At 49.3% G+C, this 26,849-nt stretch overlaps 6 protein-coding genes across 6 annotated transcripts; 3 read left to right on the top strand and 3 right to left on the bottom strand.

Annotated features, from left to right (window-relative positions):
* Nucleotides 1-2,422: 2,422 nt before the first annotated feature.
* CDEST_15460 (Putative P-loop containing nucleoside triphosphate hydrolase) lies at nt 2,423-4,777 on the bottom strand (the record flags this gene model as incomplete). The annotated part of the gene is made up of 8 exons (XM_062931616.1): nt 2,423-2,512; nt 2,603-2,683; nt 2,780-2,936; nt 3,009-3,491; nt 3,531-3,680; nt 3,741-3,856; nt 3,959-4,241; nt 4,329-4,777. The coding sequence occupies 8 exons, from the start codon at nt 4,775-4,777 to the stop codon at nt 2,423-2,425; spliced, it is 1,809 nt and encodes a 602-aa protein (XP_062787667.1).
* A 4,783-nt stretch (nt 4,778-9,560) lies between these two features.
* CDEST_15459 (uncharacterized protein) lies at nt 9,561-10,092 on the top strand (the record flags this gene model as incomplete). Its single annotated transcript, XM_062931615.1, has 3 exons — nt 9,561-9,679; nt 9,736-9,804; nt 9,993-10,092. The coding sequence occupies 3 exons, from the start codon at nt 9,561-9,563 to the stop codon at nt 10,090-10,092; spliced, it is 288 nt and encodes a 95-aa protein (XP_062787666.1).
* A 2,262-nt stretch (nt 10,093-12,354) lies between these two features.
* Nucleotides 12,355-12,837, top strand: CDEST_15458 (Putative Zinc finger, MYND-type; the record flags this gene model as incomplete). The annotated part of the gene is made up of 1 exon (XM_062931614.1): nt 12,355-12,837. The coding sequence occupies one exon, from the start codon at nt 12,355-12,357 to the stop codon at nt 12,835-12,837; it is 483 nt and encodes a 160-aa protein (XP_062787665.1).
* Nucleotides 12,838-12,891: 54 nt separating this feature from the next.
* On the bottom strand, nt 12,892-14,048 carry CDEST_15457 (uncharacterized protein; the record flags this gene model as incomplete). The annotated part of the gene is made up of 2 exons (XM_062931613.1): nt 12,892-13,483; nt 13,834-14,048. 2 exons carry the CDS (start codon nt 14,046-14,048, stop codon nt 12,892-12,894), a joined length of 807 nt encoding a protein of 268 aa, XP_062787664.1.
* A 5,444-nt stretch (nt 14,049-19,492) lies between these two features.
* On the bottom strand, nt 19,493-20,398 carry CDEST_15456 (uncharacterized protein). The gene has a single exon (XM_062931612.1). It carries the CDS (start codon nt 20,219-20,221, stop codon nt 19,520-19,522), a length of 702 nt encoding a protein of 233 aa, XP_062787663.1. The 5' UTR covers nt 20,222-20,398; the 3' UTR covers nt 19,493-19,519.
* A 3,417-nt stretch (nt 20,399-23,815) lies between these two features.
* Nucleotides 23,816-25,698, top strand: CDEST_15455 (uncharacterized protein). Its single transcript, XM_062931611.1, has 3 exons — nt 23,816-23,980; nt 24,081-24,244; nt 24,306-25,698. The coding sequence occupies exons 1-3, from the start codon at nt 23,943-23,945 to the stop codon at nt 24,479-24,481; spliced, it is 378 nt and encodes a 125-aa protein (XP_062787662.1). The 5' UTR covers nt 23,816-23,942; the 3' UTR covers nt 24,482-25,698.
* Nucleotides 25,699-26,849: the final 1,151 nt, after the last annotated feature.

Genomic DNA, 26,849 nt, shown 5'->3' with positions numbered 1-26,849 from the left:
TTAGTCTACTATATTTTAAAAGCGAATACTACTAGTCTTTTAATATTCTATCCCATAGTTATTAAATAAATTAATAATATTAAAACAAAGCCTAACTTTACTATAACCTTAATGTAGCTGTAGTAATACTACATTAAATTTATCAATTATACTTATTGTAGATTAGGTTAATAAAAACTAGATAAACGCTTAATTTTTATACTTATATATAATGTTTTAGGAAAGTTAAACTTAGTAGTACTTTTATGTTTTTTTAAACTACTAAAGCTAGCTATCTAATAGGAAGGTAAAAAGTAGCACTTTTTATACGAATAGGTGTAAATAGGTAAAAAAGTAGGTGCTTTAACTTACGTTAATCTAGAGGTCTAACCCTGCACTTACGCTAGGGCGGCCCTAGGGGTTATTGTATCTCCCTGTGCAATCCCTCCTTTGGTCTGATCTGTGACCGGCCGGCCTTGTGATCCTGTCCCTGGTCCGATCCTGGCCTAGCGATCCTGCCCTTGGCCCGAACCTCCGGGTTGGCGTACCGTGGCCTTCGTACAAGTCCTAGGATGGCGCGCCGTCGCTGAGGCGCCGTCGACCTGGAAGATGACGGGCCCGCGTTTTCAGAGGGAGATCGATGCGCTGCCGACTTTGAACGTCGGGTTCATGAGTACCAGCCTCAAAGCAGGCTGGGCAGGCAGTGCAGCAGCCTTATCAGGGGGGATGATTCATCCGGTTTTATAGGCTGCAGGAAAATCATCCCCTTTTTAGTTGTTTGAAAACGGATGGAACAGGCTGTCTGCACCTTCCCTTTAGGAAGGAATAAGGGGGGGGGGGGGGGTTATAAACGCAGCTTCCCCCCCTCCATCACCCCCCTCCTTCCCTTCTCCCCACCCTGTGAGGTCAAATGACTTACCCCTGGAAGGGGGAGGGGTTCGGGCCTTCCTTCCCCTGGGAGGCTGCAACAGAGGCGGCCCAGGTCGCCTCGTACGATCCGGACTCTGGTCTGATCCCTGGCCGGCTCCGGCGGCCTTGTTGACCTCGCCCGGCCCGGGCCTTCGAGCTCTGCAGTCCATGGCGAGTGTCGAGTACACTACCAAGACCCTGCTGGGGTTAGGTATGCAATGTTATCTTGGCCTTAGGCCCTGCATGGTTTTATAGGCTGCTGGCCTGTCTCGGGCGATCCCACCTTTAGTCCGATCTCTGACCGACCGGCCCTGTAGTCCTGTCCTTGGTCTGGTCCCTTGCTCCTAAGGCCTCTACCGTCCGATCCGTGCCTGTCCCTGGCGACCTTGTTGACCCTGCCTATCAATATTAACAATGGACGACGCCAAGGCAAGACACCAGCTACAACAGCAAGACGCAAGATCTCAACATGTTTGTTACCTAGATTAACTGTATGTACTGCAGGATTTTATAGGCTGTCTTTACCTTACTAACTACTACCTTACCTTGTTAATCTTTCTTAAGAGTCTAACCCTAAGCTAAATGGCCTCTAATCTCTTATTCTTTATTCTTAATCTACTAAGATACCTATTAGTTAGTATGAGAATACCTTCTTTACTAACTAACCCTTTAGGTACTAAATTTACTAATGTAAAGTTTTCTATATTAATACTGAATGATATTATAGTGTTTGTATAAGTTTTGATGTATTTGTATTTATATTTCTTCCTATTCTTATAGAAATGCAAACTAACCTCTAACTTACTTTCTATATGTATAGAAATACAAATTAATCCCTATCTTGCTTTCTATTTTCATAGAAACGCAAACAAAGCGCTGCAATTATCTCCTTTTTTAGTACTTTTATTACATTTCTAAAAAAGATTCTAAATCTAAACTAAAACACACTACATAATAAAAGCCAGCTCTAACGTTAGGACTATCCTTAATATAGATCTGCGTAGTTGTTAGATAGTAGTATACTTTACAACCTAGCAGTTAGGACCTGCATGCATGTGCGTATATATGCAGATATGTAGGTGTAATACTATCCTATATGTCTTTATCTATTCTATCCATTCTATCTATCTATCTAGGGGAGGGATAGGGGATTGTTGATTGACGTTCCAGGCGACGACGACGGTTGGCTGACCATGCCTGGTCCGTGCGTCTTGCGGCGACTGCGCGTGCATGCATGGGGTAAGGGTTGCGGAGGGGGTTAAGGGTTAGTGAGTAAGTGAGGGGAACAAAGGGTTGCGGAGGGGGGGAACGGGTCTTGGTAACCCCCTACGGTAATCGGCTGAAAAAACAATCGGCAAAACGCACGGACCAGCCCTCCCCTTCTTGCGCGCAACCCTGCACCCCAACCCTGGTATTCGGCCAGAATACCACCGTCAATGACGCTTAGGACCACCACCCTGACGTCTGGTACGTCGATCCCTAGCCTAAGTGCGTTGGTCGCTACGATCACACCCTCAGACCTGCTGCTCTGCTGCTACGTCTCTAGCCGTACTGCTTTACCCTCAACCAAGTTGACGCTGCTAAAGAACGTCAGGCACCCTAGCATCTTACCTAGCTGCTCTACCTGCTTAATTAAGTTAGCATAGATAATTGCCTTACCTGTACTCCCTTCCTGCAGTAGCTGCTCCAACTATGCAATAATAACCTTACTAACCTTAGCCTTAACTGCATCCTCCCTGCCCTTGCTGTTGCTCTTGACGCCAACGACCAAGTACTGGACGTTCTTCTGCGTCGTCTAGGACTAAAACAGACGCACCTGCTGTAGGTTAAACCTCATGCTGTGGAAGAACGCGGCCTCATTGCCTGGCGCTAGCGTTGCTGTTAAGCATACTGTCTGCACCCCAAACTCGCGCACGGCGGCCCCAACCTCCTGCAGCTTCAGCTGGAATGTTGCGTTCCCCTCCAGCACAATGTAGCACTTATTAAGAACAATCCAGTCAAGCGCCTGCCTAGCCTGCAGCTGCAGGATGAAGTTGTAGAACCCCTTGCTGACAACCAACTCAGGCGTTACAAATACAATTGCAGCAGCCTGCAGCACCTTCCAGCTTAACTACACTGACGACTGGATCCTGGCTTTGTTGCAGCAGACGTGCAAATCCAAGCGTAGCGATACAAGCGGCGTCACTACGATCGTCACCCCATCGGGCGAGCAGAACGCCGGCAGCATGAACGACACGCTCTTGCTGCCGCCTGTCCCCATGATCTGCACCACTGGGCTGTGCCTGTCGACAATGGCCCGTACCGCCTGCGCCTGGTTGCCCTGGAACGTTGCCCCCGGTGCGCCCGCCATCTGCCGAAGCTGCCCCTCCAGATCGGCCTGCTGGAGACGCCCCTGCCGCCGGAGCCGGGCCTCCGTTCGGACACCGTCGTACGGCTCGGCCTGCCGCTTGGCTCCCGTCCTCGACCCTGCCCCCGCCCCCGCCTTGCGGTCTTCTGCGCTAAAGTCGAAGAACTGGTGCCACTGCTGGCTGATCTGGCGGAACTGCTGCTGCTTGGCCGCCGTCCTGCTGCCGAACTGCATCATGAGCCGCGCGTAGACGAGCCTGGCCAACCTTGTGCTGTGCCCGGCCTGGAGATCCTACGGGCTGTCGTCGACGTTGTCTGCCTTGTCGTCCTCGTCCGGCCCGCCCTCGCTGGGTCGTCCGAATGCCTCGTTCAAGTACTGGTTGGCGATGGCGATGGCGATGTGTCGCCACATGCTGACGTTGAGCTGGCTCCTAAGTAGCTGGCTGCTGCATTGCTGGATGATCTGCTGTGACTGGTCCGTCGTCCACACCCGCTCTTCTTTCTACGTCCACGCTGCCGTCTCGTCTGTGCCGTCGTCGCTGCCGTCGTCTGTGCTGGTGCTGCCGACCTGCTCTATCTCCTTGTCTTGCTGCCCCCTAGCCCCCAGCAGAATCTTGTCAGCCTAGAGATACGCACTGTATCTCCTAGACCTTAATACTGTCCCCTGCACCTCCTGCTAGAACGGCAGCACTAGCTAGAGATACTATACTAGCAGCTTGCCTACCTCCTGCAGCAGATACTGGTGGATCACCTTGGCCTGGCCTGTGCTGCGGAACCCCTTGTGGTACGCCGTCACAAAGCACATCAACCCCTTGTGCGCAAATACGTTCTGGACCCCTCCGTTTGCTGTGTTGCTGTGCTGGATCCCTGCCAGCTCTGTCGCCCGCCTGGGCTGGCTGCTGAGCATGTGCATCAACAGCCACAGACGCTTGCGGAACTGCCCGAAAGCGTGCTTGTACGCCCGGCGGGCTGTTGGGTCGAACACCTCCTGCCTGGCGTTGTCCGCCCTGCTGCCGTCAACGCCCCACCGTTTCGCCAGCCGTAGCGACCCTGCGATTTGGCCAAACACCTAACCCTCTCCCTCTTGTGTCCACGCGTTGCGCTCGTCCCGCAAGAACAAGTATCCCAGCCGCTGCTCGCTGTGGTCGTCCTCCACAGACGCCCACAGGATTGCTAGCAGCGCCTGCCTTAGCTTCTCTCCCTTGCCTGTCATCGTCAGCTTAGCAAGCATCTCCCTGGCCTCCTGCACCAGCCCGTGCATCATGTTGGATAGCTGGCCCATGCCGAACTGCGCCCGCCGGAACAAGATCTCGTCTTTGATCCAGTCCACATGCCCGCGGATGGGCGTGTCGTACTGGATCTTCAACCCCATCGTGCGCATCTCCAAGATCCAGTCCATCGGTGTCGGTTCCGCCTTGGGTGCGCCTGATGTCCGGGTCATGAACCTCTGCACCTTGCTGCGCACGTACTGGAATATGCTGCAGACCCCGTCCTCAGCCGCCTCCTTGCCGATCTCTTTGGCTCTCTCTGCCACAGCATCCATCCTCTCAACAGCCAACTGGTATACAACCAGCATCTAGCTTACTTTAATAACAGCTGAGTAGATAGTTGTGTAGTTGTTAACCTTCACCTAACTGCTATCCTTGCTAATACCTATTACAGTAAGAGCGCTAATAAGTATGTTCTTATAGTCGCCACGCTGGATTAGGTGGTCTAGAATGCTAACCAGCATCTCCAGTCCTGCCTGCTCTGCTTTGGTTGGCCTGTCTTTAGCTTCCCTGACCTTAAGTGCTCCCTCTCCCTGCACCACCTCCTCAAAGCAGTCCTAGAGCTTGCCCTGCCTTGCTGTTAGCTAATATAGCGGCTGCTTGTTGTCAGGCATCCCCTGCGTGCGGTGCCAGATGCTAACTAGCTTCCTCTAGACGCCCTTATATTGCTCCTACGTCTGGTCTTTAAGCTGGTTGTTAAACAGCCTACGCGGCTTTATATATACTTTGTTCTGCTGTACCTTAAACAACGCAGCGTTCCCTATAATAGTAGCTGTTAATGTCTTTTGCACCTGCTCTAAGACCCTCTCTGTAATTGTCTATATGGCCTGTAGAACCTCCTCCTCCTCTGTAACAGGCTCTGTTGTTTCCTAGAGCTTTATTATAGACTGCCCTTCTAAGTGCTTTACTTATCTAACGTAGTCTACCTACAAGTTTGCATCTAGTTTACTGCTAACGCTATAGATTACGTTGTTTTTGCTAGTGCTAACCTGTTTAGCCTGTTCTTAGCAGATCTGTTAGATAATGTTGTATGCTAGATTCCTTATTAACTAGGTCTAGGTGCTACTATCTACATCCTTAGCCTGGCTGACGCAAAACCAGCAGCAACTAGCCTGTAATAGGAAGAACTGCTAGCATAAGATCCCCTTTTTCTATAGTATGTTCCTTAGCTCTGCAGCCTTTCTCCTTATATTGCCTCCCTTCTTCTAGTTGTTTACCTACCTGTGCTGGTTGCAATAGTGCTAATGCATAACCTGCTGCTGCTAGCAGATGTAGCTGCATGTTGTGCACTTAAGCCTGTTATGCTCTAGCGCAGTAAGATACTGAATTAGCTTACTTGTTGGTTCTAGTACCTGTAGCGCTGCTATGCCCTCTTGGTTCTGGATAACGCCTGGGTAAGCCCGGACAGCCTGTGCAACCTCCTCACGCCTGGCGGCTGGGAGAGATCAATGTCTTGTGCGGAGATGGGTTACTACCTTGTTAGCAACAACAGCAAATTGACATGTCTTGCATATAGCAACAGAAAACGTTATATTGTAAGCAAATAGATTTATACTCTATAAATTACTATGCTGTAGTTACTTTCTATTTTCCTTTGCTGCTCCTAAAAGACAAAAGTAAATAAATTAGCGTTGCTATAGTGCTGTGTAGAATAATGCTTTATGTAAGCTGCTTTCTTGTAGTGTTAGTAGTATTATCTAATGCGTTGTCCCTAGCCTATGCGTCTCCCTCTTCTACTACATCTAAAGATTTCTTACACATAAGGACTTAGAAAACTTAACAATCTAAGTTAGTATTTACATTAATATTAAGATAGCATAGAAAATGCTTCTAGCGCTTTCTATATATGTTATTTTTATTTAATTCTCTACTAGAAAAGTTAACAAGCTATACTCTAGACAAAAACAATCAGCTATACCCCCTGTCTTTAGCATCTCCACTTATTTTTCGCAAGGTCTTTTAACTAGCTATACTATAGCTTGTTGTGTTCCTTAGGATAGGGTCTTTTAACTAGCTATACTATAGCTTATTATGTTCCTTAGGATAGGGTCTTTTAACTAGCTATACTATAGCTTGTTGTGTTCCTTAGGATAGGGTCTTTTAACTAGCTATACTATAGCTTGTTGTGTTCCTTAGGATAGGGTCTTTTAACTAGCTATACTATAGCTTGTTGTGTTCCTTAGGATAGGGTCTTTTAACTAGCTATACTATAGCTTGTTGTGTTCCTTAGGATAGGGTCTTTTAACTAGCTATACTATAGCTTGTTGTGTTCCTTAGGATAGGGTCTTTCAACTAGCTATACTATAGCTTGTTGTGTTCCTTAGGATAGGATAGGGTCTTTCAACTAGCTATACTATAGCTTGTCGTGTTCCTTAGGATAGGATAGGGTCTTTCAACTAGCTATACTATAGCTTGTCGTGTTCCTTAGGATAGGGCAGCTTCTGATAATTGTTCCCCGCAGCATCGCAGCGTTGATTCCAATGCCATCAGCGCCGTTTTATGTGGCGAGTTCGCCGACACATCTTCCTAACTCGGCCCAGATGTCGGTCGTCCTCTCCTCGGCGACGCAGAATCTGTCGGACTACGACCGACAGTGGGCGGTAGCGAGCCGAGTGCCGAGCTGGCACCTCCAATAGTGAGGTGAGCGGATTGGCTATAAGCTTTTCGCCATCCCGAGTACCGATTGCATCAGCGTCCTGCACAGTCGATATTGCCTATAGTGGATACGGATTTTGTGATTTTGCGTGCTTTGAGAGGTTCTGGTCGATGGCGTGAGTGCTGCACGCGATGGCATCAACGGGAAGTGGGTCATTCTGTATTTGAAGCCATCAGAGAAGGGCTCCAAAGGACCCGCGATATCATACGCTGTCCCCGCCTGCATGGCGACTCGACGCGGAGGTTTTCCAATCGGGTCTCCACGGAGTTGCCATGTGCATGGCTTTATTCCGTTTTGTTGGAACAGAAAACTCGATTTTGATAGCTGCTTCCGAAGTGGAACACGGAACCGTACGGCAGGGACCTGGTTAAAAAAAATTTGCAAGCTGTAGAGGGGCAGTACGCGTCCTTCGTTGCAGGGTAGTGGTTTACTCAAAAGGATTGCCTGTCGGTTGCCGAGTGTAGGGAATGTTGAAGGTTTTGCAATGTCTCTTGCATTAACTCAGCCACCCCCCATTTGAACCACCCCCGCATTTGAACCACGTCATCTACACCTTCACCCCCACCATACCTCTAATCCAAACCACCACAACAATTGTTATTTTACTCCAAATAATACCATTTTTTTAGCATACCTTTATATCTACATTATAAAGCAGTATACTGAGTATAAAGTTGAACGGGCACTTAATGACGTTGCAGATGGCAGCAGTATTTGCAAGGCTGCACGCACCTAGGGAATCCCCTATCCAACCCTTCGCCATCGGATCCAAGGAACCCAATCAAGGGATATTGCTTTTGCTGGCCAGCAGAGGCTCTCTCAGACCCAGGAAAGTCTCCTCAGTCATTGGATCACCACTCAAGCTGCCCTAGGCTTTAGCCCTAGTCATCAGCAGCTTAGGGAGCTAGCCAGGCGTATTCTAGATGTCCCTCAACCACTTAGGAGGAAGTAGGTAACTAGATTCCTTCGCAGGAATCCCTCTGTCAGCACTCAGAGGAGCAGAGCAGTAGATTCCAGACGTATTAATAGGGCTAGGGCTAATATTATCCAGGAATGGTTCCATCATCTGGATCTGCCAGCAGTCAAGGGCATCAAACCATCCAATAGGTGGAATATAGATAAGACTAGTATTATAGAGGGCAAAGGGACTAATAGGCTAGTCCTAGGATCCTCAGAGACTAAGTACATCCAGAAAAAACAGCCTAGATCTCAAGTATAGGTATCCCTTATAGAGTGTATCTCTACTGAGGGACAGTCTCTACTACCCCTTGTTATATATAAGGGCAGGGCAGTCCAGCAGCAGTAGTTTCCTCTAGATCTTAGCCCTTATAAAGGCTAGCAGTTTACAGCTACAGATAATAGCTAGACTACAGATGCCACTGCCCTAGAATAGCTAGAGAAGGTCTTTATCCCTCAGACTGCCCCCAGCCAGCCTAATAAGGCCAGACTACTTATACTGGATAGACATCACAGCCATACTACCACAGACTTCATATAGCAGTATATACAGCACAACATCTATCTTATCTTCCTACCAGCACATACATCTCACATCCTTTAACCTCTAGACCAGTCAGTCTTTCGACCTCTAAAGGCTGCCTATCAGAAATACCTTGGATACCTAAACCTATAGAATAACTTAACTATTACTAGCAAGAGGAACTTCCTAGACTACTACAGAAGGGCAAGGCAGGATGCCCTTACTGCCCAGATCATTAAGAGTAGCTAGAAATACACTAGACTATGGCCTATTAGGGTATCACAACCTCTATCCAACTTCTTCATATCCAGGGATATACCAGACACCCAGGGATCCTCTAGTCAACCAGCAGGCAGTCAGGGCAGCAGTCAGCAATAGGAATCTACTGTTTCTGAAGTCCCATAGTCAACCCCACAAAAATCTGCTAACCTTCAGCATCAGCTCCAACTATTTAGTCAGCTGAGGCAGGGATCCCAAAGCATCTATACCCAAAGGCATCTATTTCGGAAGATCCAGAAGGGATAGGATAACCAGGCCTATAGACTAGCCTTTCTAGAGCATCAGAATAAAGCATTACAGGCCCAAATCAACAGCCAACAACAGGGTAGGAGGAAAAAGGTCCAGTTGGATCCTAATACCAAGTTTGCTAACACAGGAGACATACAGAGGGCCCAGATTGAAGCAGGTGAAAGGGAGGATAACACAGATGAATCCAGCGGGTCAGAATTACCTAGTGAGCCAGAAAGCTGCGTCTGGGTAGGTGGTAGGGATGAGGAATAATTGATGGGAATAGTGGCAAGGCTGGTGTTGATGGGGTGGATGAGGTGGTTCAAATGCGGGGGTGGTTCAAATGGGGGGTGGCTGAGTTACACTCAACTTGAGTTGAGCCACAGAACCTATCTGCTTCACTGAGTTTTTGAACATGGCCGCCGTAGACGAGAAGCATGTCAAAGCTCTGGCTGAGAGTCCGGGCAGTCAAACCGATGGCAACCATACCGAAATCGATTGGTCAGCCGAGGAAGAGCAGCGTCTAGTCCGCAAGTACGTCGCGCTTTTGTTTCGCCCAGGTGACTTGGACTGACATCAATGCATAACAGAGTCGATCTCCTCATCATGCTGCTTCTAATTCTTGCCTTCTTTGCCCTACAACTTGACCGCAGAAATATGTAAGCGTTCCTGTCAGCTCTTGCAAATAATAATCTAATGAAGAAATAGTGGCAACGCGTTAACAGACTACTTTCTCCAGGACGTTGGCATAACTTAGAACTAGTTTAACGTTAGTCAGCAGTTGTTGTCTGCAGGTATCGTCATTCTTGAGGTGTATAATAGAAACTTTGAGTGGCTTATATAATAGCAACATTAACTTTGACTCCTTTTGCAAGATCCCTAGCAACTTGATTCTTTACAGAATCGGACCGACACTCTGGATAGGTGGCCAAATCGTGGCATGGTAAGGCGACCCGACGCTGGGCAATCAACAGTTGTTGAATGATAACACGTACTTAGGGGCTTGGTTGCGACATTTCAAGCTTTTCAGAATGAACCCGTATGGAATACACAACTGGTAAATCGCTCAACGACTGTGCTGTCCTCCTCCGCTTCCTCTTTCGTCTTCTTGGTTTCTGCCCCCAAAAAGCGCAGCTACAACGCCGTCAACCGGAAAAGCACCCGTATAGCTAATCCAACTTACACATTGAAGTAGGTATGGACCTTTTACTTTCTTGACTCATCCCTCGCCCCAAAACAGAAAAGAAGTGTTTAGGCTCGGGTTCAGCCAACAGAACGGGTGAACAAAGCAAGGGAGATCCCCTCGACACCGTCCGTGGTGCCGGCTTGATACCAGGTGCCCAGTTCCCGCCGCTTAGGTCCGTTTCCGACCAGAGGCCGATGGGCCTCTTGTCTCTTTTCTCCTGTATGTCCTCAGCCCCAGCGCCCTCAAGCAGCGGGTTGAAAATTGGGGCGACAGTGCTTGGTCTTTCGACCATTTTCGTTAACTCGACGAGGATTCAGATCGACCTCAGTACCTGAGTGTATTCAGACATATTCCTACTGTCTCTAAAGACAGGAAACTTGTAATCCTGAAGCCCAAGATTTCCACCAGGCTCCAAGTTACTGATTGGTTGTTTTAGTGGCTTCGGATCACGGAAACAATGAATACGAAGTCCAGGAGCTTTGACTAAGTCCCCTCTTCCTCGAGGTCGTCGATCTCGAAATGACAGTTGGTAGGGACTCTGTTAGCCACATGTGGTCAAAAGATCGCTCATCGAGATTCGACTCTTGGTTTTCAGTTACTTGTCAGGTTGGATCGGGATCAAGTAAACGCCAACGACCTAGATTTAATTAGTAGGGATCCAGGGACATCGTGAGTGGGAAGATCAGGAGTTGTAAGGTTGTCTCGGGATGCGCGTCAGCGGGTGACCTGTCAGCCATGCTCAGAACCGAACGGAAGTGACAGTTCTCAGCCACGGTGTGTATGCGATGGCTTCAGTTCGGTTATCTTTTACGTCGTCAGATGATTATGAAAAGAGACGGGAAGACCCGATGTGGGCGATAATGATAGATATTTTTGTTGTTTCGGAGTTGCTGGTACCGAGACGAGCCCTTGTTTGTACTTACAGGCCCGTAAGCGCCTAAACCCCACTTTTTGATTATTTGCATACTGTTTCCACAGCTTGATTGGGTTGAGCCATACTCGTCAATCCATTCCCACATATGTAGGCTTGGAACCGAACATACACGGGTGGCAGTTCTGGTCAAGGAGGGTCACGGCTACGAACCGATATGCATCCGGTGAATAGCCAAGGCGGCTTGTGTGAGAAAGCGCCAAAACCACGAGATAGAGGCATGCGAATCTCAGCCATGTGCGCTGATCAAGTTTGCTGATTCTCGGATCTCGCCAGACACGTCACAGTTGACTTGCGACCAATTGTGGTGCAAGCAACGACCACAAGCCCCTGGAACTCGGGTCAGTGGGATAATACATCCAACCAATGAACGTTCGCCAAATCTCGCGGCATCGAAGGTTCCAGATCATATTTGGTCGGAATCTCTCATGTTGAGTGCTGGTCTCAAACGTCGTGAGCGTGATGTGTAGTTGGAAGAACGTCCGTAAGTGAGTTTGGAAAGTGTTAGGAAGGATCCAGTAGCGTCTAGCGGGGTAGTCTCGGGCGCTGCCGCCCTGTAGCAAGCGCACAGAGTGGCCTGTACATATAATAATGTGACCCGCTCGATTGTTCTCCTTGCACGCGCTCTGTCAAATAGCAGCGTTTCTATCCGTAATCCATCGAATTGTGAAACGGTCTTGCTTGCGCTAACAAACAACTCGAGTTCGAGTGCATATCGAGTTTTTTTACGGTAAAGGTTGTGTTTTTAAGGTTTTGTGAAGACAGAGACCAGTGTTGAGAATACACAATGATCGCCGCGCAAGAGGCCGTCTTCCGCGCTGTGTCTGAGTCCGACATTATCCACGAGACAGGGGCACGATTCGAGTGTGCTCTCGTCTTTGTCTTTCAATTCGAGTGAATCGATCGCGATTTTCCTCCCGAGCCCCTGGCATTCATGCATCGTAACTTCACGTGGACGACGGGAGTGACATGACCCCTAACCCTGACTTGTCTCAGCTTTTCGTGCCGGCACACAAGATTGGGGGCTCGTGGCTGGTCAAATCTTGAAGTGCAACATGAAAATGAACAACACGTTGAAGTCTATGACTGGGCATGGCGAGTCTCGAAAGGCGAAGACAGATAAGGTTCCGGCTCTGCACTGAGTGCCAGTCGACCGCCTACTGCTCCGTCGAGTGCCAGCAGACCGACTGGCGTCCCCATCGCCTGCTTTGCAAACAGTTCCGCCGTATGGGGCCCCGGCCTTCGCCCTCGCACCACCTCGTCGTGTACTTCCCGATGGAGGTGGACCGCCCGACCCTCGCTTGGGTAGGCACAACACTAGCGGAGAGAGGCGGGGGGGGTTCCTATTACCTTCCTGTCCTCGATCACCTCCTCACGGTGCCGGGCAACAACTGTAATATAGGGCGCAGCGTGCAGGTCGTCCAGGGCAACCTGCTCCGCGGCAGACCGACGAACCCGTACATTCTCCACGTCTACTACCTCGACGACCTAGGCATCCGTAACCTCGTCACCAACAAGGCCCTCCACGGAACTGTCCCTCCCCTGGTCGGGGATACGTGGGGCGAGACCATCTAGGAGGGGCCTTTCGTTGCCGTGCTCAGAAGCGGCCCGGGCTTGGACCCGCCCGGACTACGGGACGTCGATCTCACGGTGTACCGAGACGCCATTGACTTCCTGGGCCACTACTTGGAAGGCCAAGGCTCCATGATCGACGGGGTGGGCTCGCGCACCCACCTCGCCCAGTGGGTGATGGAGGAGCGGTCCGGCAAGGTGATGGGGGTTCGGGTGAACTGCGTCGGCGACCGCCTCGCCCGCCGTGAGGCTACTTTTGTCCCGGTTGCCGTCCCTGGGATGCACCCGTTGTTTAATCTGGAGGGTGACGACCCGCTTGATACCGCCGATGTGCTTGGCAGAGACTGGGTGGCAGGTGCGTACCGGCGCGAGGGTGCTTCGACGGCGGCGGGGTTGGCAGACGACCGTAGTAACCCCGAGGCGCGCAACCTCCTCCTCCGGCTTGGCGTCAAAGAGGGGAAGTTGGCCGGGCTGAGGTCTTCCTGGAACGACCCTGCGATTGGGAGCGTCTTGGTTGTGAACCGCAGGGTCGCCGATGTTGGCGTGGATGCTGTCAAGGGCCTTAGCAGGCTGGTTCAAGAGGTGGCGCTGCCGCTGATGACGGAGGACCTGGCACTGCGACTGGGGACCGAGGGTGACGTAGCCGAAGCTATACTACAGGGTATACAGACTGGGTGGGAGTAAGGATGTTTGTTTTGGCTACCTTCCCTTGTAGGAACTGCCTCTACCATAGGGGTTAGAAGTATAACGTAGTAGTGGGTTAGGTAGGCCATGCTATGTTGATAGACGCCAGCCTAATAAGCTAAGCGTTACATAACACTAAACTAAACTATCCCTACTGGTTATAACTACAAAGGCTACAAGGGGTAGGTTCTTATAGGTAGAGCAATAGTATACTGAGGTGGAGAAAGATGCAGCCGTTCCTAAGGGGAACGCCATACCCCTTATGAAGTGAACAAGCCGTGGCCTGCGTCTGTGACTGCTGCCTGGGACACCTACCTCGGGCTGTCCTTGATGATGCTTGCACACCGCTTGACCCAGCTTGCGTTACCAGAGCCAAAGACCAGGCCGATGAACTCCTCCGGCCTTCTCACCGCCGCCTTTAGTGCCCTTGCCAGGTCCAACAAGACGGATGGCGACTGCAACGACACCTCGGTGTTCCGCGTGTTGGGCCGACCGCTGGGAACAACGATCCAGCCTAGCGCCCTCAGCATCCGGTTGCTGCAGCCCCTATGCTCTGCCTCTACAGATCAGCAACTGGTCACCACTCAGGCCTCACGCGGAAGATATCGCCATCCTTTGGCGTTGTATCAAATTCGGTATCGTCCGTAGTTAAAGGAAGTTGAAGGCTGGTTGTCCTTTGGTCTAGAAGGTAAGTGGCGTCGCACTGGAAAGAAGAAATTGTGCCTATACGTTGATTACGCCGTAATTTCATCGGTTGAAGCAAGTCATTTGTGAACATAACGAGCGGATGTTGACCTATGATGGTGTATAATTCCTGCCCCTGCGTGGGTCTGAACAAGAGTATATCTGTCTTAAATCCTTTGCATAAAGTACTGGAATAATCGACTTGCTGAGAGGTGGGATAACCGTGTTTTGGGCGCATTTTGCCGTATGTTGCTGGGGGGATCTTTTGGCAAAGATGTTTGCAGGTATGAGGATGTCGTTACAGGATCCAATGCGGACAACTCCCTCTGAGTTGAGGATGTCTACTTTGTTTGCGACGTTGAAATCCTGTCCGATGAGAAGTCCAGCAGCCAGCGTTTCAACCACCCATCCTTCGAGAAAGAGGGTAGCTTTACGCGTCTTTCCTTTTACTTTTCCTTGTACTTATACCTGAAATTTGGCCCATACTAGGGTGGAAGAGCTTCCTATGCCCTGGAGTTGTCTTGTCACTGATGTATCCAGGTCATGGCACGTTGTTTTGTCCTGCATTTTGCGAGAAATAATGCATCTTGACGATCCGGTGTCCACACAGATCTCGGTGAGTTTGCCATCTCCAAGGCCAGCTTGGATTCTTGCGTAGGAATAGTTGCTCGAGACTCGGTGGCTTTCGTCATAAGCCCAGGGAAGACTTTGTAAATCTGGTGAATTCAGAGGTTTTTGGATTTTTCGGTGCAAACGGAAGTATGTTTCTGTTGAAGTTGCCGTTTATTCGCCATGGTCTGACCGCAATAGTAACAGGCTGAAGATATATGGAAAGAATCGTGGTAGTCCGGAAGTTCCCAGTGTTCCTTGCTGATGCAAGGGTCTGAGACGAAATTGACGGATTCCGTAGAGATTGACGATCCTTCTGAACTTTCCGTCGGACTACTCTCTAGTGATTCTTCCGTGGCATTGGCCATAAAGTAAGATTCAACCACAGAGTATCCCTTGTCTTCCATTTCCTTCAGCTTGGCTAGATTCACTGTTCCGTCTTGGGTGAAGGCTTCCACGTCGATAAAGTCTTCTTCGAAATTGGTACTGTCCGCAGGCACATAGTGGTGAATCAGCTTCAAAGATCGAGAGTCCCAAGTTGGTTTACTGTTTTTGTCTCCAGCCTTCCGGTATGGCGTAACCCACCCACCCTATTTACGAACCACCCCCACATCCGAACCACCATCACCACCCATATGCCACTATCCCCATCCTCTATTCCTCCACCCTACCACCTACCCAGATGCAGCTTTCGGCTTCACTAGGCATTTCTGATGCGCTGGATTTGTCTAGACTATCCTCTGCTTCGCTGGAGGACAATATAGCCTGTTGAATCTGCTCTATCCTTGCGAACCTGCTGTTGGGCGACATAGGGACCTTTCTCCTCCGACGTCGGCGTTGTTCCTGCACCTGGCCCTGCAGTTGCTGGACCTGTTGCTCTAGTATTACTAGTCTAGTTGCCTGTTCATCATAGCCCTTCTGCACCTTTCTAGATAGGTGACGAATAGTATGGGTATCTAGGTCATCCTTACCTAACTGGGTTAATAGGTGTAATTGATGTCGCAGATCAGCTGGGCGACGAGGAGTTGACCATGGGGCAACAGATACAGCTTCGTCCCACTGCTGGCTGGACTGTTGGCTGGACTGTTGGCTGGACTGCTGGCTGGAGGTTGCCTTGATGACCATGGTGTTAGATAGGGGATGCCTTGAGGAGACAGGCCATAACCCAGTCCACTTCCAGCCTGTTTTTATGTTCTGGCTGGTTATAGCTGCCCTTCTGGCCTTATAATAACAGCCTAGAAAGATCCTCTTGCCAATGACTGTTGAGTCACTGCACCAGTTAAAGACATCTCCAACCTCCTTCCTATAGGCCTGCTTTAATGGTCCGAAGACTGACACATCTAGAGGCTGGAGGACAGCAGAGGTATGGGGGGGCAGATATAACAGATAGATGTTATGCTGGAAGCACTGCCACATGAAATCTGTTGTTGTATGGCTGTGATGCCCATCCATAACTAACAGTCTGGCCTCATCTGGCTGGGCAGGTCTAGTCCTTGGGATAAAGACCTTCTCCAGCCAGTCAAGGGCAGTCTGGTCGTTCGTCCAGCCATTGTCTGAATAGGTGAAGTGCCAGCCATCATAGGGGGATAGATCTGATGGAAACCACTGGGCCTGGACTGACTTGCCCTTATAGATAACTATAGGAGGCAAGGAGCTTCCAGCAGCCGAGATGCATTCGATTAGTGATACCCATGCCCTGGATCCAGGCTGTTTTTTCTGGATGGCTCGTGATGCTGAAGATCCCAGTACTAACCCATTAACTCCCCTGCCCTCTATAATACCAGTCTCATCCATATTCCATCTATTAGATGGATGGATGCCCTGGATGGCAGGGATGTTATCTAGGCGTAGGAACCAGGCCTGGATAACGTCAGCAGAGTGTGCTTTATATCGCCTGGAGTCCATGGCCTTAGGTCTCTTAGTGATGATGGATGGGTTTCTCTGCTTAAATCGATGTATCCATCTCTTTCCTAGTGGCTGTTGGGCATCCCTATTGCTGCCCAGCAGACGCTCAGCTAGACCCTTCACTTGTTGATGGGTAAGGGAGCAGCCAAGGGATTCTTGAGTAGTTATATAGGCAGCCAGGCTGCTCTCCTTAGCCTGGGATAATCGCTGATAATTAACCCAGGCTGTATTTCTGCTTTGCCTGCCACTGCATAGACGATGTCGAAGTGAAGGGTATGGTATGTCCCATGCGCGAGCAGCCTGGCGAATAGGGCGCCCATCTGCCACATCTGCAAGGGCTTGTTGGAGCTGATCTTCGGTATATTGCTTCATTGTATAAGAAGGAAGGTATCCTGAAAAAATGGCGTTGTTTGGTTGAAAACTGCAATTGTTGTGATAGTCTGAAAAAGGTGGTGATGTTGATGAAGGGGGAGAAATGCAGGGTTTTCGGATGGTTCGGATGTGGGGGTGGTTCGTAAGCGGGGTAGGTAGGTTATCCCATCGAGTGCCAGATAGCTCCATTTTTGCCAAGGGCGGGGTAGAGCCAATAGGGGCTTGTGAATCTGTCGAGTTAACCAATAGGGTAAAAGTACCTCTGTTCCCTATATATTTTGGGTATGCCAGAGGTACCAGCAATCTCCCGTGGTACATAAAGCTACATTACAGTCTAAGCAGCCCTTCCGCGTCCTTTTCTTCTGTATGAGGCTATTCCCAGATATCTCAGCTAGGGTCTGGCGGGCTCTTAAAGCTTTCCTATTGCTACAGTAGGAACAAAGTGAATTGGCCCCCCTTGATCCCTTCCTGTGGTGTTCCCATGGAATAGAGGTATTCATTTTGTCTGTAGCCCGTCTAGGCCGCGACCTCTGCCGTCCTTTTGCTAATGGTCCAAACTGTTGAATAAGCTGGCCTGCAAGTAACTGCCGCCATTGGTAGTGGGTTTTCACCTTCTGCCACCTAGGGCTGCCCCAGAGCTGTAGTAGGAAGCTATTTACAACTACCACTTCCAGCAGGAAATTCCAGGCAATTGACTGCCAGCCCCCTCGACGAATAGGGTGGCCATATTGATAATAGGACCTCATCTGGTCACTAACATCGACCCCATTCATCTTGTGGTTGTATTCATCGATTGCCTTAGGGACTGGAAGGTCCTTTCGGACGTCTGGGCCAAAGACTTGCCGGGCAGCCCTCTTGGCAGCGGAATCCCCAGCTGGGCGGCGGCGGCTGCGGATAACTTCTTGGCCGTTCTGGAAGACAGTTGATAGGAAGAGTACAAGGGCATTATCCTTCCAGGTGAATTGGTTGACCTATTTACTAGTTAGTTATCTAAGTAAGCAGGCTAGCAGGCAGATAACTTTCCTCCCCATCTAAAGTAGGGATACAGTGTATTTCGCCCCAGGGGATACCCCGTCCCTCAGTCTCTTTCTCAGTAGCTAGGATCTTATCTATCCCACTATCCTTCCGGCAAGTACCGGAAGCTCCAACTTGCTGATTTCGTAGGGTACGAAAGAGCCGTACAGAGGCAAAAAGGTTGTCAAGAAAGACGTGGTAGGTTGCAGCTGGAAGTAGGGAGATAAGGGTAGTTACCACCTGCTGCGTTGGTGTCAACAGAGCCAGCTTTTCAGCAGCTGGTCCGGCTGGCCCGGCTGGCTTAGCCGACTGGGCGGGCTGCGCCTGGGGGACTAATGCGTATGGGCCCTTTCCGTGTACGTGCCAGAGCCACCGGATACAGTAGCCAGACTGGGCAAGGATCCAGATCTTATAGCCAGTTGGGATAGGTTTCGTTGGAATCGTTGTTGTTTCCAGAGATCGACCTGTAAATCGGACCATAGCCTCATCAACTGTAAGATCTGAACCAGCTGTGTAAAGGGAATCCCCAGTCTCTTGGATATGGGCTGACCACTGATTAACCTTCCGGTATACATCCGGCATTTGATCCTGGGCCCGGCCCCGGCCCCGGCCCTGGCGAGGCTGTCTGGTCGCGCTGGGCTGGAATTCAGCAGTGTTGAATATTCGTAGCCGCTGGAGCAGTAGTTGGAATCGGTTTCTAGAAATAAATCGCGTAAACAAGTGGATAGGGTCCTCCTTTTGCTGCTGGGTTGACCAGTAGGTTGATAATCTAGATTCCTTATGGATCCCTATATATAGTAGGATTCCTAAGAAGAGGTAGATCTCTTCTGCTGAAGTCTTCCGCCATGAATTCACTCTTGCTGTTCTAGTTGGAGGGCCCTGCTTTAACGGTGCTGTATTTGTCCACTGGGCCCACTGCTCAACAAGGCCCTGCGGAACGTATTGGACGAATAGATCAAGCGGGCTTGCTGGCAGCTCCCGTACCTCTTGGGCCCGGGCTGGCACGTCAAAGGGCTGGAAGGAGCCCGGAGGTCCATGCTCGGTAGCCGTAGGTTCGTGGGGCCGGACTGTTGCTGCGTCACAGCGCTCGGGCGTACAGTCTGTATTACAAGCAGCAGTAAGGTCTTCCGGAAGGACCTCAACTACTATACAGCTGCGTACAGAGGTAATAGAGGTATCAGAATCACTAGAAGACATCGCAGCATCAATCAAAATAGTAGTAATAGTTAGTAATAACAGGTAAGAGAGCATAGGGGTAAATGACGTATCGTCAAGTACCCCTTTGAATGCGGGGTAATAATGGGTAAATAGTGGGTATTTTGAGCCTTGGCAAAAATGGAGCTATCTGGCACTCGATGGGATAGCTGAGCAGCACAACACGTTGAGGCCTGTTATCTTTCCTAATCCAGCATACTGCTTATGCCCTGCCGATCCTGGCGCCGGCCACACCGCAGGAAGTGCTGCCGGGACCGCCGCCGGCACCGCCGCCGGCATCCCCACTAACACCTCCGGTTCCACCACCAACACCTCCGGTTCCACCACCAACACCTCCGGTTCCACCACCAACACCACCTCCGCCAACACTACCGCCAACACCACCAACATCGCCGCCACCACCAACATCACCACCAACATCACCACCAACACCTCCGCCACCACCACCAACACCACCTCCGCCAACACCACCGCCAACACCACCACTGTCAGTACAATTATTACCTACGCCGCTACCCCTACAGGCGCCACTACCGCCAACACCCCCCTTGTTCACCTTCTTCTTCTTCTTCTTCTTCTTCTTCTTCTTCTTTTTCTTTTTCTTTTTCTCCTCCTCCTCCTCCTCCTTCTTCTTCTTCTCCTTTTCCCCCTGTTGCTCGTCGGACTCCGTAGTAGACTGCGCCAGTTGCTGAAAGTCTGGAGAATCCCAACCCCTCGCCGATAACATATTGGCAGCGATGGGCGGTTCCAAGCCCCCGGCCCTCATCGAAATGTCAGGTTTGGGAGGGGTTACTTGAGACCGATTCGGGTCATCACTCTGGACACCATCTCCCGAAAGGGAGTTCGAAAAGCTGTTTGTAATTAGCTCAAACTGGCCCCGTACAGGTACGTGGATAGTGTCCATGTGCGCAGAGTGTGCCAACGAACCGATTGATGTCTTGGAGGAAGCCAGGCGGAACAAGTACGCGAGCGCATGCTAGCATACAGACTGCTAGGAGCACGACAACGCAGGAGACTCTGATCATTGTTGAGAATGTGCTGTATTTTGTTCCAAGCGGTTACTACTAAAAAAGGTAATGTTTGCTAATCAGTACGCAAGCAGCTAGTGGATGAAGAAAGGCCTGTAAGCTACTTATAGCCATGCAGTACGCCCTACACCCCAGAGTATTCTGCCCAACAGACCACGTGATAAGGCGACGCTGTATAAATTGGAAATCACCGTAAACATGCCCTCAAATAGCAGTGGAGAGGCTGGCAACGGAAGGCCCGACAAGCCTCTGTGATTTGCACAGTGCCGATCTCAGACCCATCCTGCATGACCTTTCCAGTCCCCTCACGATAATCTTGACCTGGAAACTAACACCAGGATTGACGGCAGACCCAAGGGCAGGAGACGTGGCTTCATGCGCCTACGAACGTTTGCAACTGCAGTAGAAGGGCCGAGGCCAGGGGGGGACAAACCTACCAGGATATAGTTTAAGGATTCATAGCTATGTCTGCTAAAGGCTGTCGGCAAAGAAACGACAGATGCATCTAGAAACCAACACCAGGATTTACGGCAGTCCTAGGCGCAGGACACGCGGCTCCATGCGTCTACAAACGTTCACAACTGCAGTAGAAGGGCTAAGGGGAGGGGGTTGCTAACCTCGCAGGATAGAGTTTGAATGATTAAAAGCCATAGATGCTAGAGGCTATTGGTAGCGCAACTGCATGCAGACGTATCTAGAAATTTTGCATTTTCTGAAACCGGAATTTGGCCCCGTAGTGCCAAGTGCAGTGTTTATAAGGGAAGACCTCTAAGACACAGGGGCTGGTCATGTTCAGGGTTCTCAGGATCACATGCAGTGGTGCGCAATAAGGAAGTGTGTCAATGATGTGGAGTGGAGGTTTGGAATGTTGTGAATGTACAAAATTTGCGGCTGCCTACCAGAAAAGCAGTAAGTACTTGGGAATTAATTAATTCTTTGAATAATACAGAATAGCCCTAGGCGCAGACCGTCTCGAAATCGGAACCGTCAGAGGGAGCAGGGACTCTAAGTTTCGCGCCTGAAGTTTGCAACTCGGAGCTGCAAACTGGAAAATGAGGTTGTCTTGTCCCCCTAATTAGACATCCATCCAATTGCAAGCACAATCAAACGTTGTCGAACGTTGATGATTACGCGGCCGATTGATTTGAAGAGGGAAAACTGTATTGAAGTGTCTAAGAGAGTTCTACCCAAAGCTTTGAATTTGTGTCCTTGTTGACAGGGTTGTAATGCACGCATAGTGTAGCCGTCTACCTAACTGCGGGGGAAAACAACAGGTACACGGCATAAGCCCTTTTTTGATTGGATTAAAAGCAGAAATCCTTGTATTAGAGCTAAACTAAGTATTATCAAGCTTTCGGTATGCTATCTCTTGCCTGCTGGTGGGATGATTGCTGCAGGAATCCTTACTAGCTCTTTTTTTTTTGTCAAGGCTTAAGATAAGAAGGTTTACACTACTCTAAAAACACTGATATGTAACTATGTAATTGGGCAAACGTTTCTAGTTAACACCGATTAAGAGCACCCGCTAGACCCCCTCCTTCTCTAAAGCATGCTACATAAGAGCTAGCGGTCATCTTGGAACTCCCTTCAACTGGCTTGTACATTAACAATTTGGATCCTCCTAAACCAGCCTGTACTACTTACACAACAACTGGTTAGCCGTCCCTTATCTAGGAATGAGGTAACGTTTACAGAAGCCTTAATTACTACAAACATACTGTCACGAGGTATGTCATATAAGTGTTGGTTACTGCCCACGTAACTAACTGTATCGTTGTGCTACGTGACACATACGTAACCCATTCGTGTCAAGCTAAACTATCTACTCCTTGGAAAGTGAGAGAATGCGGTGGTGATACTTTGCTGGCTATGCCTATGGCTAAATATGTGCAGCTTTGGTGGGACCGTATGCCTCCTCACAACTGCGTAGGTTTTTAGCGGCAAAATCCGCGTTGAAAAAGCATCATGGCAACCACCTCCACCGCGGGACAAAAGTTTGGTCAAGATAGGTCATGCTAGGTGGTGTCTCTGCATTCATTCCTACAGCACCCAGCAAGCACTTGCACATTTCGGCCGAATATTGGGCTGATATCGAGATGCTCACTAACCGCTTCCGAACCATCCGAGTCACTTCAGCCAATCACTGACATGACGTATAAGAAGGGCAGCGAACCTGAGAGCGACGTAAACGCTCCAACAACATAGACTTGCACACTACAGTAACGTAAACCGTGTTTCCCTAGGATCCATCAAACGATCTGGCTTTGATCAAGTCTGATTTAATATGCGAGCTAAGTTCGCCTACTCGGCTTATCAAGTAACGTTGGAGAAACCGCAAAGCGTTACTATCCTTTCTGCTGAGCATGACACCACTTCCAGGCCCAAGACGTAACAATTCCATCTTATGCTGACTTACAAACATATGCAAAAGCTACGTTCTCGGTTTTGTAAAATGTGCGTGAAACTTCTTGCTCCTTTTCAAGTCAACTACTTGTAAATGCCCCGCTTGGTTCTGGGCTCCTTGCTACCTATAAAATTCACGAACGCGGACGCGGCTGTAAGGTGGACGCCGCTCTATCAATTCCTGTAAATTATGGCAACAGCTCTTAAACTTTTTGACTGCGTCGTCTCTTTGCGACTATTTATCTTTTAGAGTGACTCTGGAAAGGCGCTTGACAACGCGGCACTGATTGCGTGCTGCTTGAAGCATCATATAGAGTTTAGTGGGCATGAAAAACTCTGGTAGGCCTGACGTTAAAGTGCCCAAATTCCAGTTACAAGGGAATTATCGCCGGAGCCTTCCAAATCCTTGATAAAACTAGCAACAACTACATAAAATTCAAATGTCTAAAGTTGCTCTTTGTAAATCATAGTTTACGCCTAATATAAGGTTGATAAGGTGAAATCTTTTAGCTAACTCGGAGGTTGCTGACTCTGTCTTAAGATCTCATAGGTACTAGTTTATTAAGTCTGCTGAATGCGTACAAACAAGTAGCTGTACCTATGTTCTGCTTTTGCCGAACATACAGAGCCTCCCGTTTTACACCAACTAGCACTCTAACTGCGGTGACTAAAACGCTATTATTGGTTTGCTGTAGCCTAAAACTTTTCGGTAGCCGGAAATTTCCTCAAGAGACACCGTTAGATTATCGAAAAGGCCGCGTAATCCTGTTCGTAGCCTGGAAATAAGATTACCATAGATTCTAACTAAATAAAGGTTTTGCTTACAAAACAACTCTTTAGTAGTGGAGCGCAACACGGCTTTGTTACCTTTTCCTGTCACTAGGGAATAGTATAGACGTAACAGTGTTTTTAATTTGGTGTTTGCGCTCCATAGTAGTGTAGACTTCTCCCCTCTATAGCAGATATGAACAAAGGCGTAAACGCGTAATGGATTGCGCGGCCTTCTCTATTTAGAGTAACATGCTAGTATATATCTCTGAAGATGCCTAAACCCCTCTCCTGGCTACTTCAGATTGCTGAGATAGCGAGTATTAATATAGCATATTTCCCTATCTTTTCTTCTGGCTCCGCCATCACAATCTATTCTAGCAATAATTCACCAGTAGCAAACGACTTGTCACCAAACTAACACAAATGGATATCATATCCTTACTCACAATGATTCTCACACTGTTAGTAATCCTCATCACTGTCTACACCTACTCCGTCCTTACCTATCTCACATTGGCATATGACATATGATGCGAAATAACTTGCTAAATTAGCACACAGGTTTACCCCAATCGCCTATGCTAAAGCATGGGATTGGTGTACTTGTATACAAGAAAGAGCTAATCCCGCACTCGGAAAAAAGGGCAGAGTTTCAACCGAGGATTTACAAACCAACGCTTGTAGGCGGGCTAAGCCATATTTTGCAGTCGGACCCTGGGCAGTTCGTAAGTGAGCGTAGTACTGAATCTTAGTTTCTTAGCTGAGGTACACTACTCATCTTACTAGGACATCACAACTTGCTAGGTTGGGACGGGTATTGGTGTACCGCCTATGCAGGTACCAGGATATCAGGGGAGAATATGTATAATGCGTGCAGATACTATGGAGCGGTTGACTCGTGCTGCGTCGATACGGATGCATCTGAGACTATCGCGACTAGTCATTCAACCGGATGCGGGTGACGAGGGGAACGCGGGTAATGCCGTTGTCCAGGTTATTACCAACTTGAACGTCGCGCTTAAAAGTAGTATGTTACAGCTGATAGAGAGGGTGACAGATTGACTGTATAGTTACTAGTGACATAACGAGTATGGGACAAGTTAGTTGTGGTATTGCTTAGTGTAGTCTGCTGGTTCTGCAGTAAATCTATAACGGCCAAACTCGTGAAGATCGATGAGGAAGGTGACAGATCTTCAGTATGGTTAGCAGTGGCATAATGAATGGGGATAAATGTGTTAGATTGACGCCTGTGTCCGGATTAAAGGCTGTCAAAACTACAATACTCGCATAAATGTAATATGCAAGAACCGGTGAGAACGGGTAGATACAAGACAGAACCCCGCTTCGACCGGGATGGGAGGAATCCCTCAATCAAGCACAACAACCACTCTTTGATCAATGAACCCAGGTGTATTGCATCGAATCGACATCGACTATCTAACAAAATGTGGTTGTATTGCTTAGAGTGATCTGCTGGGCCTGCAGGAGATCTATATAAACGAGTGGTATCTATCCCTTGTAGGGCAATCCTGGCCAGAGGTACCTTCTGTAAATTTTTCTTGGCACCCAGTGTTAAGATTTGTTAGGTTTTTGCAGGGCTTCGTCTCGCACTCCTAACGGGTCTCATCGTTTCCGTCTTCACTTTTGGACTCGTCCCTCAACACCACCACAGCACCCCTCCCCTTCATTCCTCTCACAACACCAAACACGACGAGACCTCCCCCGAAAGTGAAGTAGGGCGAGAGTTTAGAAGCTTTGAAGGTCACTCTCGCTCTCGCCGATCCGCGCGTCCGCTAGCCTGCGGCGCGCTGCGCCCGCCGCGTGCGGGCCACCACTCAGACAAGGGCTGGAATTGCCCTTGTCCACACACCAAAGCCCCGGCACAGCAGTTAGGTCACTTTCTGTCTTCGTGCCAGACCTTCTGTCTTGAAGGTCTTGAACGTTTCCGCTCCCGCCAGAGCCCGACTTATTCAGGCAGTAACGGAGAGCGATTATTGCGGGCTCCTGTATCGCCATCGGCTGGGAGCCGACTCGCTGTACGCCCTCCTAGCTTCCCTCCAACGCAAAGTGGAGAGAAGAAAGGCGTGGAACCACCTCACGACCGACCGTGCTAGGTTTTTCCCCCTTGTTGTTTTTCCTAGTACAATCCGAACTACCTTTCTTGTGAATGAAGCGACCCGGGAAAAGGATGGCGGACAAGAGAATTCTGGTCAGGTGGGAAGATCTGCTTCATATTGGAGCGGTTTGAACAGGAGCGTTAGGTGAAGACGTAGCCCTGTAACGTAGTTTAGATTAGCATAGACCATGTCGGCATCGCGCTCGACACGTCTCTTGTCGCTCGAGATGTTAAATATAACGTCAAGCACCCACTTTTCGCCCACCCCCCCATTTCGCCCACCCAAAAATGAAGCTATCCCCAGCATACCCATCAACTTCAATTGATTATTGACTTCTTCTAGATGCAACAACAATACAGCTTTCAGCTTCACTGGGGTATTCAGACTCGCTGGATCCATCTGTAATATCCTCTTTTTCGCCAGCCTCAATTTGGGCCTTCTGGATGTCCTTGATGTTGGCGAACTTGGTGTTTGGATCTAGCTGGACTGCCCTCCTTTTTCTTGCTGCAGTATTAGCAACCTGGGCCTGCAGAAGCTCCAGCTTCTGCTGGGCAGTTGCCAGGTCATAGGCCTGCTCGCTGAAGCCTTTTTTGACCTTTATAAACAGAAGGCGTTGAGTAGAGGCATCATTATCCAGCTCTGTGAATAGCTTCAGTTGGCCAGCCAGATCCTTCATCTTCCTTGGCGTCGACCATGCCACTGCAGACGACGCAGATACCCATCTTTCAGCTTCTTTACTTCCAGCCTGCCCTTAGATGCCCTTAGAGCCCTGATCTAATGGCCCTAGTGTTAATAGGAGCATCAAAGGGCTCATAAGGGGCTTAGCCATAGAGACAGGCCATAGGCCAGTATATTTCCAACCACTTTTGATGTTATCCATCGTCAAGCCTGCCAGACGAGCCTTCTGATAACAGCCTATGAAGTTTCTCTTGCCTACAATAGTAGAATCATTCCACTGACTAAGGTATCCAAGCTCCTTCCTATAGGCTGCCTTCACAGGGCCAAAGACTGACTAGTCAAGTAGCTGGAGGACATAGGAGGTATGTAGTAGTAGGAATAAGAGATGGACGTTATTAATATAACATGTCCACATAAATTCAGTCGTTGTGTGACTCCTATGGCCATCAACAACCAGCAGTCTGGCCTCCTTACCCTCCTTGCCCTGAGGGAGGGTCTGAGGGATAAAGACCTTCTGCAGCCATTCAACTGCAGT

The sequence above is a fragment of the Colletotrichum destructivum genome, chromosome 11, assembly GCF_034447905.1.
Source record: "Colletotrichum destructivum chromosome 11, complete sequence".
Classification (NCBI taxonomy): Eukaryota; Fungi; Ascomycota; class Sordariomycetes; order Glomerellales; family Glomerellaceae; genus Colletotrichum; species Colletotrichum destructivum.
This window is presented reverse-complemented; position numbering and strand designations above follow the sequence as displayed.